Source organism: Pteropus medius, unplaced genomic scaffold (genome assembly GCF_902729225.1).
Source record: "Pteropus medius unplaced genomic scaffold, Ma_sr-lr_union100, whole genome shotgun sequence".
NCBI lineage: Eukaryota > Metazoa > Chordata > Mammalia > Chiroptera > Pteropodidae > Pteropus > Pteropus medius.
The window spans coordinates 18,489,386-18,507,328 of record NW_024342471.1 but is presented as its reverse complement, the minus strand read 5'-3'; the positions used below and the strand labels follow the sequence as shown (position 1 = coordinate 18,507,328).

The 17,943-nt window shown below is 40.4% G+C and overlaps 1 protein-coding gene across 10 annotated transcripts in view; it reads left to right on the top strand.

Moving 5' to 3' along the window:
* STAU1 (staufen double-stranded RNA binding protein 1) overlaps nucleotides 1–17,943 on the top strand; it is a 51,508-nt gene that overhangs the window by 28,945 nt on the left and 4,620 nt on the right. For 8 of the 10 annotated variants that reach the window (XM_039864551.1, XM_039864558.1, XM_039864550.1 and 5 more), the window contains 5 exons: nucleotides 139–304; nucleotides 9,685–9,783; nucleotides 13,646–13,876; nucleotides 14,987–15,130; nucleotides 16,945–17,091. In XM_039864551.1, the coding sequence (XP_039720485.1) occupies nucleotides 139–304; nucleotides 9,685–9,783; nucleotides 13,646–13,876; nucleotides 14,987–15,130; nucleotides 16,945–17,091 (787 nt within the window). The remainder of the gene's footprint in view (nucleotides 1–138; nucleotides 305–9,684; nucleotides 9,784–13,645; nucleotides 13,877–14,986; nucleotides 15,131–16,944; nucleotides 17,092–17,943) is intronic. The other 2 variants (XM_039864552.1, XM_039864554.1) reach the window with 1 other exon arrangement.

Here is a 17,943-nt window from a genome sequence, read left to right as displayed (position 1 = left end):
AATGAGGATCCATCATTGGCAGGCCAATCTGGTGCAGTTAGAACCCATAATGAAGGAAATACCTGGAATTTTCCAGAGAATGTATGGGTGACTTACCAGTCTGAGACTATAATTTTTCTCACCCCCTTTTATTTTTAGGTACTTTTACCCATTTCCAGTACCACCCTTACTTTATCAAGTTGAACTTTCTGTGGGAGGACAGCAATTCAACGGGAAAGGAAAGACGAGACAGGCTGCAAAACACGATGCTGCTGCGAAGGCTTTGAGGATCCTGCAGAATGAGCCTCCGCCTGAGAGGCTGGAGGTGAGGAGAGAGCAGAGTCGAAGCCCCTTGACACGGTGGGCAGAGCGAGAGGGTGGTATGTGAAAGATGTCATCTCAAGTTGCTTTTTTCTAAGAAGATGCACTGATGGTTGTCCATAATTTTTGTTGTTTGATAGTTTACAAGGTTTTATCCTTATAGCTTTCTTGTCTTTTTTCTCCCTTTTTAAAAAAAACTGCTTAGCAAGAAAGTCAGATGCCTTCTTTTTCATTCTATGGTGTAGTTTCAAGTGAACATGTTAGGAAGATTGTGACTCAGTTGAGCTGTAAAGAACATGCATGAATGAGTTCTTTAGTGCCAAGATTATGTTTGTCAGAATCTACTGTGATTTATGGTACCAGGTTAGAGAATTTTCTGAACCCATTTTTGACCAGCCACCCTTTATTATATCGGAGTGTCAGTTCTCTATTGCTGCATAATAAACCATCACAAAACGTAGCAGCTTAAACACCTCCAGGCATTTATTTTGTTCACGAATCTGCAGTTTAGGCAGGGCTTGGCAGGGAGAGCTTGTCTCTGCTCCACATAGCTCTTTGGATGAGGCAGCTCTGCAGGGGCTGGAGGATCCACTTTCAAGATGGTTCCCTCACACGGCTGGAAAGTCGTTGCCGGCTGTTGGCTGGGAACTAAGCGGGGGGCTAGCCCAGGGGCCCCAGTTCTTCTCTTAGTTAACCTGTGTGAAGACTGCTTATACACCTCACGGGGTGTGCTGGCTGGGTTCCAAGAGTGAGCAGCTAGAAGAGGAAATGGAAGCAGCTGCCAGTTTCTTAAGCCTCGGGCCCAGAAATCAGCACCACATTGCTTCCATTTTCTACAGCAGCGGTCCCCAAACTTTTTTGGCACCAGGAACCAATGCTCCTATGAGAATCAAATGCCCGATAATCTGAAGTGGAGCTGAGGTGGTGATGCTGACGCTGGGGAGCGGCTGCAAATATAGATGAAGCTTTGCTCACTCACCAGTTACCTCCTGCTATGCGGCCCGTTCCTAACAGGTCATGGACTGGTACCAGTCTGCAGCCTGGGGGTTTGGGAACCCCTGTTCTATGGGTCAAGCAGGCACAGAGCCCAGATTCAAAAGGAGGAGATATAAATCTCACTTTTTTTTAAATTCAGGTAAAATTCACATAATATAAATTCACTATCTTAATCATTTTAAGCCTACAATTCATTGGCCTTTAATACATTCACAGTAATAAGAACCCCACTTCTGGAAGAGAGGAGTATCAGAATTTGAGGGCCATGTTTTAAAATTACCACAACTGGAAAAGGATTTTAACTCTTTGTGACTAAATAGGAATGTGGGTCTTAGGAAATCAGTGACTCCATGTCATTGAGGGCCAGACCATTAGTGAATATCTCTGATAAGGCACAGTCTTACCACCAAAGGTCCAGAAGAAACCCGCTAAATAGAAAGGTCGATTTCATGATTCTGTTGAATCACTGTACAAAATGCCACTTGAAAATACCCCTGGGAAGCATTTATTTTTCCTTCTCAAGAAACAAGGTCACAAAGAATAAAAAGATCTTACACACAGCCTTGGTCTACAAGTGTGTGAGGTTCGTTGTGTTCGGCTGTCCCCCTCTGGGTGCTCCAACTCGGGATGGTGCCCTTTAGCTTTAGGATGCCCTGTAGCTCCAGCTCAGGATGGTCGCACAGGCGGGTTTTAGTTTTGTTTTGTGACAGTGCATTTCCATCTTGCAAATTTTAACACGTTCTATTTCCGAGGACCACTGAGGACCAAATAAAAGAGAATGGACTGTAACATAGAAGAGGAGAATTTAGTGAACTTAAAAGGATGAGCTTTTCAGTGGTGAGATTTGGTAAAACACCGAGTTGTTGTAATCTGAGTCATTTCGGAGGCTTTTCATTTTTCAGCCTGACTTTGGTGCTAATCTAATTAGAGTCAGATGGAGTAGGTATTTCTCAGTTTCTTTTAGCCAGCAGTTGTTAAAAGATCACTGAACACTGGTATGCGGGCTGTCTGCTTCAGAATCACTTGAGAAGTTAAAAATTCCTCGGCCCAACTCAACAGGATTCTAATACAGTCGGTCAAGGGTAGGTCCCAGGAGTCTGTGTTTTGCTTTTTTTTTCTTTTTTAACATGCTCTTGGAGTAATTCTAAAGCATGCTCAGGGTTTGGGAACCACAGGTCCTAAGTATATCAGTGCTTCCCAGACAGTTCCCTCATCTTAGTCCTCTTTGGAAGTACTCACTAGAGCAGCGTGGTTGGCTCAGGCCACAGACAGAGGCTATAGTAGACACCTTCTGGGCTCATCTCATGTTCATAGGTGCTTCGCCAGGAATAATGTTCACATTTGCCTGTGCCCCTTGCTTCCTGAACTCTTTGCCCCTTTTCTGGCTCTGTATAGTTTGAAGTAGAGACACCGCCCTTCAGAAATTGCTCAAAGACTGGCCTTAACAGTGCTTCAGAAATGAGAATCATTAACTAGGATAAAATTTTTTCTTCAAAGTAATAAATGAAACACGTGGCCTTCTGCCTAAACGAGCTGCCCCTGATTTACCAGGCCCTCTGGCAGGTGGGTAGTAAGGGATAAAGAGACATTTTCAGACACTGACTTTAATCACAGTTAATGCATATAAATCATGTAAACTTTAAAATTAAAAAAAAAACAAACAAACATAAGTTTACCACTTGTAGATAATCACTATAAACATTTTGGTGAATGTCAGCACATATACAGGTAAATACATACACCTACCTATTTCACAAAAATGAGATGGTGTTGTACAGAAATCATCTTTTTTCACTGAAGTGCTTATCATGGATGTGCTATGCCATTTACTTAAAATTCCACGGAGCACTCAGATTCACCATGTATCTAAGCACGTTTTAATGGCTGCGAAGTGTTCCGTTGTGTGTATGTTCCAGTTTTTTCTTTTCAACAGAGGCTTAATTATTTAGGTTGTTTGCAGTTTTTCCAGTTATAAACTAGGTAGTGAAGAACATTGTTGTAGTTAAATCTTGGTGTATGTCCATACTGCTTTTGTGAGCCACAGCCCTAGAAGTAGAATTGCGTAGTCACGTATGTGGCCAGGTTCCCCACCGGGAAGATGGTTCCATTTCAGACCTTTGTGCCAGTAGGGTGTGCGTGAGCAGCCTGTTTGCCCTTGGCCTACCAGCATTGGAAACTGTCCTTTTAAAACAAATTGTCTTTTCTGCAGTTAACCATTTTAGAGCATGCGATCGTGTGGTGGATCAATTCATCTTCTCTACAACATAGCCAATCAAGGCAGCTGTTTCTGTCTACAAGGCAGATAGAGTCTGGTCCCTTGAGGACCGGTATTGGTGCTGCAGAGCTTAGTTGAATGGAGCTGGCGGACCTTAACATTAGTAGTGACATCAGAAAGTGCAGTGAGTGCCAGGATGGAAAAGTGGCAAGTGTTATGAGAGTATGAAGTGTCTCAGAGAAGAACGATGGTGGTGTGTGTATTCAAAGTTCTCTCTGAGGAAGTCCTTTAAGCTGATGCGCAAAGGAGCAGAGGAAGGACCTACATTCCCAGCCAAGGGAGTACCTTGTGCAAAGGTCCTGAGTTGGGAAAACACTTTTATTTTCAATCTAAGGCTTATACTAATAAAGGATGAGTTATTCAGTGAGCTGTTTGGAGTAAAATGGTTATACATCCAGTATCTGTAAGAGAGAAAAACAGGAACTAGCCTAAATGTCCATTAGTAGGGAAATGGTTAGAGGGGTACATACATCCAGGGGAGTACCAGAGTGGTAAATCTGTGTGCATAGGCATGAAAGGGGGTCCACAATCTAATGGGGCAGGGGCAGGATTCAGAGCTGTTATTATGTGTATAGTGTGATCCTGGTTGTGTTTAAGTAAACAAAATGCCGTGTGTGTGTGTGCGTGCGTACTTGCACATGCATAGTTTCTATCTCGAAGGTTTTTTCATACTTTAAAAGTAGTTTTCTCTTGGTAGTAGACAATAAACTTTTAAAAAATTATACTGTTTGAAGTTTCTTCCTGGTCTTGAGTCTTTATCTTCACTTGGGCTAGGGACGTATTTAGGTAGGACTGAAATTGGAAGCCTTAATTCTCATGTGATCAGGGCCATTGGGCTCATTTTTCATTTTTGAGCTTTTATTTCAAGCTCTATATGGATTTATAGTGCGTGACTTTCATTCTTTTTTAGAGGTCTCACAAACAACAGAGAAACATGCTTTTTAAAATAGAATATAACTTATTTTATCTTACAGTGATCATGTGGGTGGGTCCTTTGGAACCCTTTGTAAATTTTTACATTATGGAATCTTAATTTTCCTGTGTTTTGAAACATTTTTGCCATTTGTCATGCTATATACTGTTTCAGCACCGTTTATCATATATTCTCCAAATATGTTTAGCAAGACTAACATAATAAGAAAACAGAAGAATGATGAAATCTCTAGGTGGATGACACAGTAGTAAAATAATCGTCCTTATCACATCATCCTTTAACGTTTTTATTGCATTGCTTAATGTATTGCATTGTCATTTAAGAAAATATAAAAGAAGACTAGAGGCACCATCTTTTTACTCTACTTTTAGCTTTCATTGAACCCAGGTGAGAATTTAGAATTTTCCTTTTTCCATTCGTACTGGTAAAGAGAAGAAAATTGTCGGAGGAAAATTGTCTCATCAGACAAATCAAAAGATGAGTGCAAAGAGACAGATAGTATCACTCTAGACTAATGGTGAGATTGAATGTTTAAAATCTCAGACTGTGAATCTTCAGATGATACCTTAGATAAGTTTTCCCAAATTCAAGAATTGGCAAGTGAATAATATATTTCTGTGGTACGAAAAGGAAATGCGTGTTCTCTTCTGGTCATTCAACAGGAAGGACTGTCACACAATATTTTGTGACACGAACCTGGACCATCCTATTTTCATTTTTTAAAAAAGCATGTGTGACAACATTTATTCATCCTTTATGATTATTGGCCACCAGAATTTATTAGTTATCACTTATTGTCCATAAAATAAATGGACAAATGCAAAAAGAGGTGTAGATACAAAGGTGATCAGAAGAAAATAGATGCAACAACCATGAAAAAAATCGTTAGGTTGATCCTTCTTTGGGGGTTTATAAATCTAAAAATGCAGCATTTTGTTGTTATGGAACAAAGAAGATGGCTGTTCTCTCCAACAAAATTATGAGTCAGGTTCAAAAGTAGTGTGTTTTGACAATACCAGTACAAGAAGAATCAGAGTCATGACAAGCCAGAACCTATTGGAGATTAACTTGAAATTTGGCATCGTTACAAGTGGGCTGTGCTCCACGTTCAGGCATGCCAGCTGATGAGCAGTTAGTTGCATTTTAAAAGACCTTGCCCATTTCAGATACATATGCCGTCCAAACTATAAAGCTAGAATAAAGATTTGGGTTTTCTATTTTAAATTCTTATTGAATCTCTAATGAAATGATTTTTGTTATCATTCTATATATTATTTGTAAAATGACTTGAAATATAGAAAAACAAAAAGGGTCTGTTGGAGCCAGATGGTTAATGGTGATGACTATTTTTTCCTGGCATACTGAGGGTTAAGCATGGTTCAGAGTGTTTTTTTTTCCCCCCTTAATGTTGCCTAGATTTTATTGCTGAACCATACACTATGGGATTGATGTTAACAGTAATTCCCACTTCATGAAGGTAAGACTAAGGGCCTACTACACTTTCCCCATCTTACTGGGAATGGTATTTGTGGATTTGTTTTGAGTCATTTGCTGCTTCCGCCATTGCAACATTTTGTCCAATCCAGATATTATCAAAATTATTTATGTAAAAGAGCAACATAATCTCACTTCCAAATAAATGTTTATCTTTGTTTCCTGTTTTGCATTTTTATTTTACCAGCTGCTTTGTCCCTATTGAAATTCCTTTGGAAGCAGTGGCTTAGAGCAGTGAATCTCAACTCTGGTTGCTAGTAAAATCACCTGAGGACTTAAAAATATATATAAATATATACAGTAAATAAAATGGATATTCAGGCCCTGCCTGCAAAAACTTGGGTTTGCTTCTCTGGAGTGAGACTGCCATCTGTCTTTGTAAAGCTCTCAAGTGATTCTAACACTGCTGTGGTTGAGAGCCACTGGCTAGAGTTTAGAATTTAGCAGTAAATCATTGTTTTCTCTTAGACTTATGGGAAACCTCAGTGTGTAAAATAGAAAAGTAGCATTTTACTGGTGTTAACTTAAAAGTTTGTATTTATAATATTTATTAAGGCAATCAGTTAAAATATGCGAATTTTCACAACACAGAATATATTGTTTTTGTCCATTAGAAAAAATATGGCTGGGAAAGATACAGTCTCATTTTAGAATAGCGGTTAACTCTGCCATGGAAAGGAGAGTGAGAAGGTCTTCATCGTGTTCCTTAAAACAGAAAAACTTAATGTCAATAGTACTTAATGTTGACATTTGTTAAATCCAGCACAGTTGCCTGTTAACATTATTATCTGTACTTTTATGTATGTTTGAAATAGGTCATAATTAAAAATAAAAGTTAAAACTAGTTGGGCTTATAATGAGCAAAAAAATTAAAAATTTTTTTGGGTACATGCATGGTAATTAATGTCATATCCGTCTCAGCACCTAGTTTATTCCCACATTTTGTCCTGGTTGCACATAAGGAGAACGTTCTCATTGACACAATTACCTAGCATGAGAGTGGGTTGTTTTGTTTTGTTTTTTTGTTTTGTTTTAGCTCATTTATTTAAAGAAAAAAAAAACGGATACTCTTCAAATAAACAGCTGTCAAAAAACTTTGCTGCGCACAGAAATGAGTTAACCGGTTAGCACAAGTGAATGTGTTAGCCGCCCCCTGTGTGTTAGTGTTTGGCGTGAAACACATACTTTTTTGTTGCTTTAAGAAACATTTAAGATAAATATATATATATATATGTGTAACATAAAGGTTACCATTTTAACCATTTTTATGGGTGCAGTTCTGTGATATTAGTACATTCTCGATGTTGTGCAACTTTCACCACTATCCATTTTCAGAACTTTCTCATCATCTCACATAGAAACTCTGTACCCCAGCCCCGGACCCCTCCCCCTGGTACCGCCTGTTCTGCTACTGTCTGTGCACTGCCCATTGCAGATACTTCAGTAAGTGGATATTTGTCTTTCGTGTTTGGCTTCTTTCCTTTATAATGTTTTCAAGTTTCATCTATGTGGTAGCATGTTTCAGAATTTCATTCCTTTTTAAGGCTGAATAATATTCCTTTGAATGGATATTCCACATTTTGCTTACTCATTCATCCGTTGATAGATGTTGGGTTGTTTTTACCTTTTAGCTATTGTAAATAATGCTGCCATGAACATTGGTGTACCAGTGTCTGAGTTCGATTCATTTGAGTGTATATCTAGAAGTGGAATTGCTGAATCATGTCGTAATTCTATATTTAACTTTTTGTGGAACCACCAAGCTATTTTTCACAGAGACTGCATCATTTTACATTTTCACCAGCAACATAAAAGGGTTCCAATTTCTTTCCATCCTCGTCAACACTCGCTATTTTCTATGGCCATTCTTATGGGAGTGAAGTATCTCATTGTGGTTTCGATTTACATTTCCCTAATGGTTAGTGATGTTGAGCATGGTTTCATGTGCTTGTTGGCTGTTTGTGTATCTTCTTTGGAGACCTGTTTATTCAAATCCTTTCCCCATTTTTGAATTGGGTGGTGGTTGTTGAGTTTAGGAGTTCTTGTTTTATATTCTAGACAGTAATTCTTTACTAGACGTATGATTTTCAAATATTTTCTCCCATTCTGTGGGTTGTCTTTATTCTCTTGATAGTGTCCTTCAGTGCACAACAGTTTTTAATTTTGATGTAGTCCAATTCATCTTTCCTTCACTTTGGTTGCCTGTGCTTTTGATGTTATATGTAAGAAATCGTTGTTAAATCCAGTGTCATGAAGCTTTTCCCCGATGTTTTTTTCTAAGAATTTATAATTTTAGCTCTTATGTTTAGGTCTTTAATCCATTTTGAGTTAATTTTCATAAGTGATGTAATGGTCCAAATTCTTTTTTTTTTTTTGCAAGTGAATATTTGGTTTTCCCAGCACCATTTATCGAACATATTTTTTAAGTATTTTGTACAAGTTTAAAATCTATTTAACAGATACATTTCAAACCAAACCTCTGTTGAACTCAAGCCTTATAAGGCACCTTGCTTGAGGATTTCGGCTTTAAGGATTCACTCATAAATAGGCAGGCCCTCTTTCTACTTAGGATTTAAACAATAAGAATAAAGGTGTATTTAGTTTAATAAACCAGAAATGCCATGCATTTAGCTTTGGCCAGGCAGAGGGTGAAGTGAAACCAGATTGGAAAGAAAACATCGTATCATGGGACAGAAGGGATTATAAATAATGTCCGGGATAAATTTACTTATACAAGATTATGTTCTTAATGGCATTCTTTTTTTGTTTAACTTCGAGTTTTATTTCTTTGAACTACAGATTGAAGTGTAATGGTCCAGTGTAGATATAGGATCTACCTGATAAACGTAAGGAAATGCACAGCAGTTAAAATCATGGTTGACAGTCCTGTACACCTTGCCCATTCAGCAGTTTCAGCCACTGTGCTGTCAGATAGTTCTAATCTTGGAAATAGGATTTTACAAATTTTTTGAGTAAAGCGTCCCAGTAATATGAGGAAGAGCACACTAGCCGTGTTAGGGGGACGCTTTGCTGTTACTGAGCTTATCTAGTTTCTCCTGTTATCACTGGAGCACAGCGTAGAATCATGTTGTCAGCATGCAGAGAGAAGGTCTCTCTGTCCCTCTTTAGTTCTAACCCTGGCTGGGGGACTGTAAATGAATCCTGTTACAAAGCCTTTGTTCAGGAGACTATGAGTTTCCACCTTGCTTTTTTGCCAGCAGCAATTAAGTATGAGATACATGGCAGTTTCTAGAGACTTTATGTCCAAATGAGAAACTGCATACTTAGGTGGAGAGACCTATATTTGAACTTGCTGTGTCCCACACGGATCTGTCTGTGTTTTGACTTTTTCCAAAATGCGGCTTGCTGGTCCTCAAGTAGGGCTTCGGAAGTGACTGTTCCTGAGCAGCCGTGGCATCTCACCTCAGCACAGTAAGGCCGATTCATACCCAGAAGTCTGCTATGTGTGCATTGTCTGTGGTGGATTTATGAGCTACACTCTGACCCAAGTATGATAGGACATTTTTTTTTTAACCTTTTAAATTCACTGACACATGGTACACGTGTGGCCTTGTACACTGGTTTAGTGCTCAATTCATCAGTGCCATTAAAGTTTATCATCGCAGCTGGAATGTTGACAGTTATTTAATAAGAGTTAACAACTAAGCAACTCTTCTTTCTTTAGGTTAATGGAAGAGAATCAGAAGAAGAAAATCTCAATAAATCTGAAATAAGTCAAGTGTTTGAGATTGCACTTAAACGGAACTTGCCTGTGAATTTTGAGGTAAGCTTATTTTACACATAGAACTCTATTATAAAATGCTGTGGGCATTCTTCATTGGAATTATATTTTTTCTAGATAACATTAGTAATACATATGTGTGAACTTTTAAATTTAAGATTCAAATTTATATTTAGCAAAGCAATGTTCTCTTTTAGGAGTTACTAACTTAGGGTGGCCATAGGTCTCTAGACGGTCCATAGATGGCCTCAGGAGCTTTGTGAACCTCCCAAAATGGGCCGAAGAATATTGTCGTATGTTCACATCTATATTCTTCTAGAGAAGGTTCATTATTTTCATAAGACTGTCAAAAGTATCTGTTACCCCAAATATTAAGAATCTTCTGAAGTGGTCCCTAAAAATCTTGTCAATAATTTTTAAAAAGACATAGGTTTTGTTGTTGTCCAGTGTCTGCCCTGCTCTATTCACCTATTTAATAATTTCACTTGTTATTGGAGACTTTATGGTCTAAAATTAATAATTAATGGTCGTTAGTTGAAAATGGAAAATAAGATACATTTAGTATGCATTTCCTTCAAAGACACAGTGAGTCTAAATAGACTAGGCAGGTAAGGGAGAATTTCAAAATTTTTTTCCATAACAGTCTGACGCATGGCAAATTATATCTTTTGATTTCCATGCTTGATTATGCAAGGTTATGTTTTAATATACAATGCAGATTTGTTTATCAGTTCTTCAGTCTTTCAGAGTTATAAAGAGTATATATTTAGTGTTCCAAAGAGCTTTAAACTCATACATTATTACTTAGGCAAATGTAATTTGTAGTGGGACATCTGCTTAAAAACAATTTAAAGTGGTTCATAAATTTCTTTTTAGCATTATTGCAGTTACAGGTGATTCCCAGATTTCATACCTGACTTTCAGAAAATAAATACCTTCTTATATTATGTGCTGGCTCCTGAGTTCAGTCCTTAATCTGTCAGCTGAGTGACAGCGATTTCTGACCTATAGCTTGGTGCTTAACCGTCTACCGCGGAGCACAGATAGGGGTGGGGAGTTGCACTTGGATCACAGGGCCACCCTGCATCCTCCCACATCCATCACTGGACCAAGTTTATATTATTCCCCCTTTGGAGTCTAGGGATGGTATCTTCTTACCTGGCCCTTCATTCCTTCCCAGTTTTTCTCCTTCTGTTGGGGGTGTGGTGTGGGGATTGAGGAGTCAATGGAATGGGACCCAACAGAATAACAGAGCTAGTGGTTGGGTGGGAGCTTCACCCCAAGAAGCCCCAAGGTCTCTCTGAGCACCTATTGCAGGAAAAGGAAGAAATTTTCCTTCTCTCCTCCTCCTGAGGGATTATTAGCATGGCATGGGAATGGATTTGCAGACATTGGAGGGAGTGGTACCAAGATTGTGCAAGTCAGAGATGCCTGGCATCCTGAGTCACCAGGGTTAAAGAGATGACTGCTGGGGCCAGGACCCTGGATCTCTGTGAAGCTTGCTACCCTGCCTGAGAGTCATAGAGCTTTCTGGAACCTCAGTAAGGGATTGCCATTTTAGGTTTGGCTCTTTGGGATTTGAGGATCAGATTGCTTCCATTCCACTTCCACTTTTGTGTAGGTTTCAGATTTGGCTTGCAGATTCGTGTGCAGAAATAGGTAACATACAGCAGGAAGTTGTCAGGTAGTCACGTAGAAATTGTGGGAGTGCCCTCTGGTGGTATATATCTTTTAAAGTAATCATTTAAAACATTACAGTTTGTTTTCAAACGGTTTGTGGTATTAAGTTTGTTAATGTGAGAACTTACATCAGAGGTTTATATAACTTCAATTAGTAGGTTGAGCAAGGGCTTCCATTTTACCCCCACAGTTCTGTGTCTTGCACCTAGAACATTGCCTGGCAGTATATTGGATGCTCAGGAAATAAATATTGTCTAAGTGAAGAGAATAGTTTTCTGTTGTTGTTGTTGTTGTTGTTGTTGTTGTTTTAAATAAGTTTTTGGTAGTAAAATCCATCACATAGGAAGCTGGGTTAGATGTTTGATAGAAGACAGGAGCCATTTATACAGTTCTTTAGAAAAATATATACAACTTGATTTTTTTTTTTTTATGAAATACTGAGTTTTAGTTAGAAATGTGATGGTACTGATATAGTCACTGGGAAGCAGTTGTGACTTGTAAACACATACTAGGTCCAACTCTATCTGTAAGTTGGCGGAATCGTGATGTGAGTACACATTGAAATGCTTGCTGAGGGGCCGGGGCGGAGCTGTGGATTTGAAGTGAGCCATCGGGGTGGCTGCTCTTAATTTTCATGTCTGATCTGAGAACTTGGAAAGTTCTGTTCATGAGGGAGCATTTCGGAATCGCGGCTGTCAGTGGGGGTTGTGGGGGGGTGAGGGTGGCCTGGGGCACCTCTCTGACGTCAGTCTGCAGGCGCCTTTGCAGGTTGGGCCCTTCCCTCAAGGCAGACAAGGCCACTCTCCGAGGTGCTTCTTGTCATTCTGTAGGTCCCCTATTTTACTTTTAAATATTGTCTTCGAATGAGCAGTTTTTAATTTTCAAGCATTCCCGTTTTATTTTCTTTATGTTTGGTGTCCTTTGTGTTCCAGAACTCTTTGCCAGCCTCATAGTATGAGTTTTTCTCCTGAAAGCTTTACAGTTTTAGCTTTCACATTTAGTTCAGTGTTCTAGTTCCAGTTAATTTTTGTTTTGTGGCTGAGTTCAAGATCTTGGTTTAGTTTTTTCCCATGCGGATATCTAGTTGCTCCAATACTAGTTTTTAAAAAAAGACTTTGGATTTGCTTTGATGTGTTTGCCAAAAAATCAAGAGACTATATGTGTGCAAGTCTGTTTCTGCATTCTGTCTGTTTTATGGATCCGTTTGCTCACCCTTCAGCGATAATACGGTGTCATGGTTGCTGAAACTTTATGAGAAGCCTCGAAATCTGGTAGTTTCGGTCTTAGTTCTTTCCAGGGGTATCTTGGCTAATGTAGTAGGTAGAGTTTGATTTTTTTACTTTCCTTCTGTGTGAGCATGTAATTACTTTGATATCCAGTTAGGTTTCTGTTCATATTCCATTTTAGTGTTTTTCCCTAATTTATTGACTTTTATATTTTTAATATGTAAAACACTAAATGATTCCAAAAGTCAAAACTACAGAAAGATGACATTTAGAAGTGTCATCTCGTCCCCTCTCTACCCCAATTCCTCTCACCTACTGTAGAGAACTAATTTTATTGGTTTCTGCTTTATCCTTCCTATGTTTCTTTTGGCAAAAATTATATATAAAAACATGTGACTATTATATGTGTGTGTATATGTATAAATATATGTAAAACCCCCTTTTTAACACAAAAGCTAGGATGCCATATATACTCTTCTGCAGTTTGCTTTTTTTACTTACTGTGTGCTAGAAATCACTCTCAGTGCTCAGAGGTTTTTTCATTCTTTTACGCTGCACAGCAGCCAATATTTAATAAGGTCAATCTTGGCTGTAGGCTCAGACCAAATATTAAACTTGAACTCTTTGTGCTGCAATTACTTTTGGGCTTTGCTGGGCCAACTTCCTTTCTGCCATTTGCAGTGGATCACTCTACACTCAGGACAGTCCGTGACCCTGGGTAGATGTGAGCCGTTCTGACGGGAGAGTGGGTATGGAAAATGTCTCCCTATTCCATGCCTCGCTACTTCAGACTCATCAGACCCAAGAGCATTAACGAGGTTGAAAAATAAGGAAAAAAAAGCATTCAGTATTAATTACTGTTTCCTTTTGCCGACGTTCACACTCCGTTCATGCAGTGGGTTTTGTTTGTAATGCCCCTTCACCTGTTTCACATGAAGTAGCGTGCTTACCAGTGCGCCCTGCAGCTTGTGATAAGTGTCTGTCATGCTTTCACTCAGTCTTTCCCTCTAAAACAGGTTGCCCGGGAGAGTGGCCCTCCCCACATGAAGAGCTTTCTGACCAAGGTGTCAGTTGGGGAGTTTGTGGGGGAAGGTGAAGGGAAGAGCAAGAAGATTTCAAAGAAAAATGCTGCTATAGCTGTTCTTGAAGAGCTGAAGAAGTTACCACCCCTGCCTCCAGTTGAGCGGGTGAAGCCCAGGATCAAAAAGAAAACAAAACCCATAGTCAGGGTAAGACCCTTTCTGAATGAACAGGGTGTTTTCATTGCCCACGGATGGTTGGGAGCTTAGAAGGCTGACCGGAGAGAAAGGGGACGGGAGCTGGCGCGCACACACCGGGCCCGGGAGACCCTCTACAGGGGGCCACGTGTGTAGTTCCCCTGGGAGCCCCAGGTTGGGTGAGGACACTGAGCTGGGTTCAGTGGGGGCATCCACGGGCGCGCACACACGTCTGTGGATGAGGGTGTCCTCGCAGCCCTGTGATCACATGCAGTGCCCATTTGCGGGAAGAGCGGCCACGGTGCTTCCTCCATCACTGGCTACCGCGTGGTTCCAAGTGTGAGGACGACCAGTCTGGGGAAACATGGCCTGGCAGGCGTAGGAGCGAGGCATGTCACAGCGCACCTTCTTATGCCTTCGGGTTTCTGAGTACTGCTAATGGACCTGCCAAAAATTACACTCCTCCTCCACAACCCCCCCTTCCCGTGCCCCCAAAGAAGGGACATTTGTGAAAGTCAGGATTGTCAGTATAGTTTCACGCTATATCAAGATCCGAATTTTTCTTACGTACAAGTTAGCATGCGATGCATGTGAAAACGTACTTTGCAGTTCCCTTTTTTCTCTTACTCTGTCCTGGAAATCGCTCCTTATCAGAGAGTGGGTGACGACTGTGGCCGCTGCGGGGTTCTTAGGCTCTTCTTTCCATGTGGCATCAGCTGATTTTTTTTTAATGGTTTTTGGAATTTGAATCATTAAGAAAACTGGGAATTCATCTTATATTACAGACTTTGGGGAAGTTTTAGGAATAGTGTTCTATGTTTTTTGCCTCTTCATTGTCAAATGTAAAATTTATTGTTAAAAAGCAGACATTACAGCGATGCTTGCCTACTCATGAAATGTTAATGTTGGTTTGCGAAGAAGACCTTAAAGTCACCTCAGAGCAGTCAGTCATAGAAAATCATTAAGCATCTTTCAATTTAAAAATCGTTTAAAAAAGATCAGATTAATTCTAAGCCATTAGATCAATATCAAAGTAACTCTTGTCATGTCCTGATCTCTGAATTGGCAGGGTCCTTTCTGTAACTAAACATGGCACACGGTTCTGCATTAATTGTTCCTCAGGTACAGAGTGGCCCAGAATATGGCCAGGTGATGAACCCAATTAGCAGACTGGCCCAGATCCAACAGGCCAAAAAGGAGAAGGAGCCGGAGTACACACTGCTCACAGAGAGAGGCCTCCCACGCCGCAGGGAGTTCGTGATGCAGGTGGGTCACTGTGGGTGACGGCCGACCCTTTTCCGACCTCATCCTGTCTCGGAGCCTGACAAGTACTGGAGGCTGGACGCCTTCCGGAGCAGGCCAGGTCCAGCGTGTTGGTCTGTTGGGCCGCTCCCTGACATCAGTATTGTTGATCCATACCGCTCACAGTAACTCGGTGCCTTGAAGCACGTGCGTGGGTGCACCACAGGTGCTGTGTCAACAGGGAGGTGCTCGGACACAAGACACCAGTTTAGTGATGAGACTTGGGTGCATTTTTTCTTGTTTACATATGCTTGAAGGTTTATATTTTTTTCAGAAGATAAATTTTATAAGTTATATCAGAGGATCTTTTCCTGCTCCTCCTAATTCTCCTATAGAATCAAGTCCAGATTGGTGCTTCCTTAGATTGGGGTGACACTTCAGGTTGGTATAGGGAGTTTCTCTTCTTTCTTTGCTTATTAAAGGTATTCACATGGGCAGCTTAATTTAATTGTGATTTGAATTTAATAGTGTTCTCTGGTAAAAACCAGAATATTTAACTCTTATGTAGCAGTTTATAACTTAGAGCATCGTCACTAAGCCTGATGTCAGACGGCAAGAAGAGTAATGACCCTTTCATTCTCTGAGAGGAAACTGCAGCTTGCTGAGAGGGTCAGTAATTTGCCCGAGGTCGATGGCTGCTGGATGGCCAGGTCGGGATTCAACTCCAGGCCCCTCTTCGCAGGCCAGGGAAGGTTTCCTAGACCTTCACTTTCATGACTTGGGTCCTTTGGTTTTGGTCTGCCATCAAGACCAGCTGGTTTAACAACCAGTTCTTAGGAGGGGGTAGTGTGGTGGGAGGGGAGACCGGTACACGTAAACACATACATAGATATCTCATAAATTTCACTTATAGAAAGAATGTGTAGCACACAATTTATAGATACATATAACGTGTAATAAAATGCTCATGTCAGTGTGACTATCACTGATGATAACATTATAAATCAGACTCTACATAAATGCTTTATTACATCCAGGCTGCTCATGTCATTGACAAATAAGTATCGTTCTAGTATGAGTATCGGTTGATATTTTTATTTATATTAACAAGATGAAAGTAAGACAAAGGCATGTTGGAACTTCACTTATTTGTAAACATGAGTGATTTCTCTGCTGAATCAGGTAATTTTCAAAGACTAGAAGAATGTTTCGATTTTTATAGTGGGGACGGTATCATAGCTGCTGAGACTTGACACACTTTTAAGCTTAATCTGCATTATTAACCTTTTCTCTGTCACTGAGGCCTAGAATAGACAACAAAGCAACTTAATTCTTGCTTTCTAGTATTTGCAGAGTTTTGTGGTATATATACCCCCACCATGGCCATTTTCAAGCTCTCAAAAGTGACACCTGGTCGTGGAGCTGGGACGAGATGAACAGCAGCACACAATTATCTAATATTTCTACCATACAAAGACAACAGGTGGAAAGAACGTCAAAAGCATAGATAATTGTAAAAAGTAGACAAATTAGAAAGTGATGAGTTTTAAGTATTCATTATCTGTTTATTTAAATTAAATAATTACATAAAAATTATTTAATTATAAGCTTATATAACTTACTGTTTAATAATGGCTACCTTTAACAACTAGCTTTCCCAATTCCCAAATATTTACCAGTCCGCTCTTACAGGCTGGTGTAGGCCAGCTCCTGGGCACCACTGGCAAGCCATCTTGGCTTCTGACCACTGCCAGATTCTTCTGCCAGTACGTCAGTTCCTGACCGGTCTTTACTCTGAAGGTTTAGGCCCTGACCTGAGTCCTGCCTTCTTTATGCAGGTGAAGGTGGGAAATCATACAGCAGAAGGAACAGGCACCAATAAGAAGGTGGCTAAACGCAACGCTGCCGAGAATATGCTGGAGATCCTTGGTTTCAAAGTCGCGCAGTCTCAGCCCGCCAAACCAGCCCTCAAATCAGAGGAGAAGGTGACAGCTCCAGGCTCTGTGTCCTTGCTCTCTAATTGCGAGACAACTGTCTCCCCTCATCCTGGGGGACTCTGCGGCTCAAGGGCCAAGCTTCAGGGCAAGGCTTCGTCCTCCTGGCAGTGAAGCCACCCTGCTGAGCAGCATCTGTAACGGGGTCAGAAGGGGCCTCCTGTCCATGGCTGCGAGCGTGGCTCCGGGTTAAGTCTCTGATCTGGGATGCTTTGCCGGGGAGCAGTGTGCTTCTCTCCGTTTGTGGGATGATGGGTAATTGGGCTTGAAGTTAATGAATTGGGCTTGAAGTGTGATTCTCTGTCATTTGCGCTCCTAGGAGGAGGCCTACGTAAAAAATTCCTCAACTCAAAATTCCTCGGTTTTTCTGGGGCGCTAAGACAGTGTGACTTCAGGGTCAGAGCCAAATCCATAGTTTAGATTTGAGATTTTTTTCTTTATAAATTCAATACTAGATAAAAATAATCTCATATTAAGAATTTTATTTCTGCCAAGACTTGTAAGCAGTGTCCTCAGTGAAAGCTCTAACTGACCTTGTGTCCAGTCGCTGAATGTTCCTGTCGAGATAAACTTGACCTAGGATGGAGTCACCTCTGCCACTTGTACTAGCAAGTGAGCAGTGGCATCTGCTGTGGCCACATGGTTAATAACAGGGAGCCCAAACACTCATCAGAGAATCTGCGTAGATCTTGGACTTGGCTTTTGGGTTTTCATCCCCAAATCTTATATTCATAAGCATCCTTACCTTCTCAGAAAGGAGACCTTGTGTTTGACAAAGTTTTTATCTAGTAATAGTCCTCCTAAGTTTGTTATCTTTGGAAATGTCATCTTTTAATGGGATGT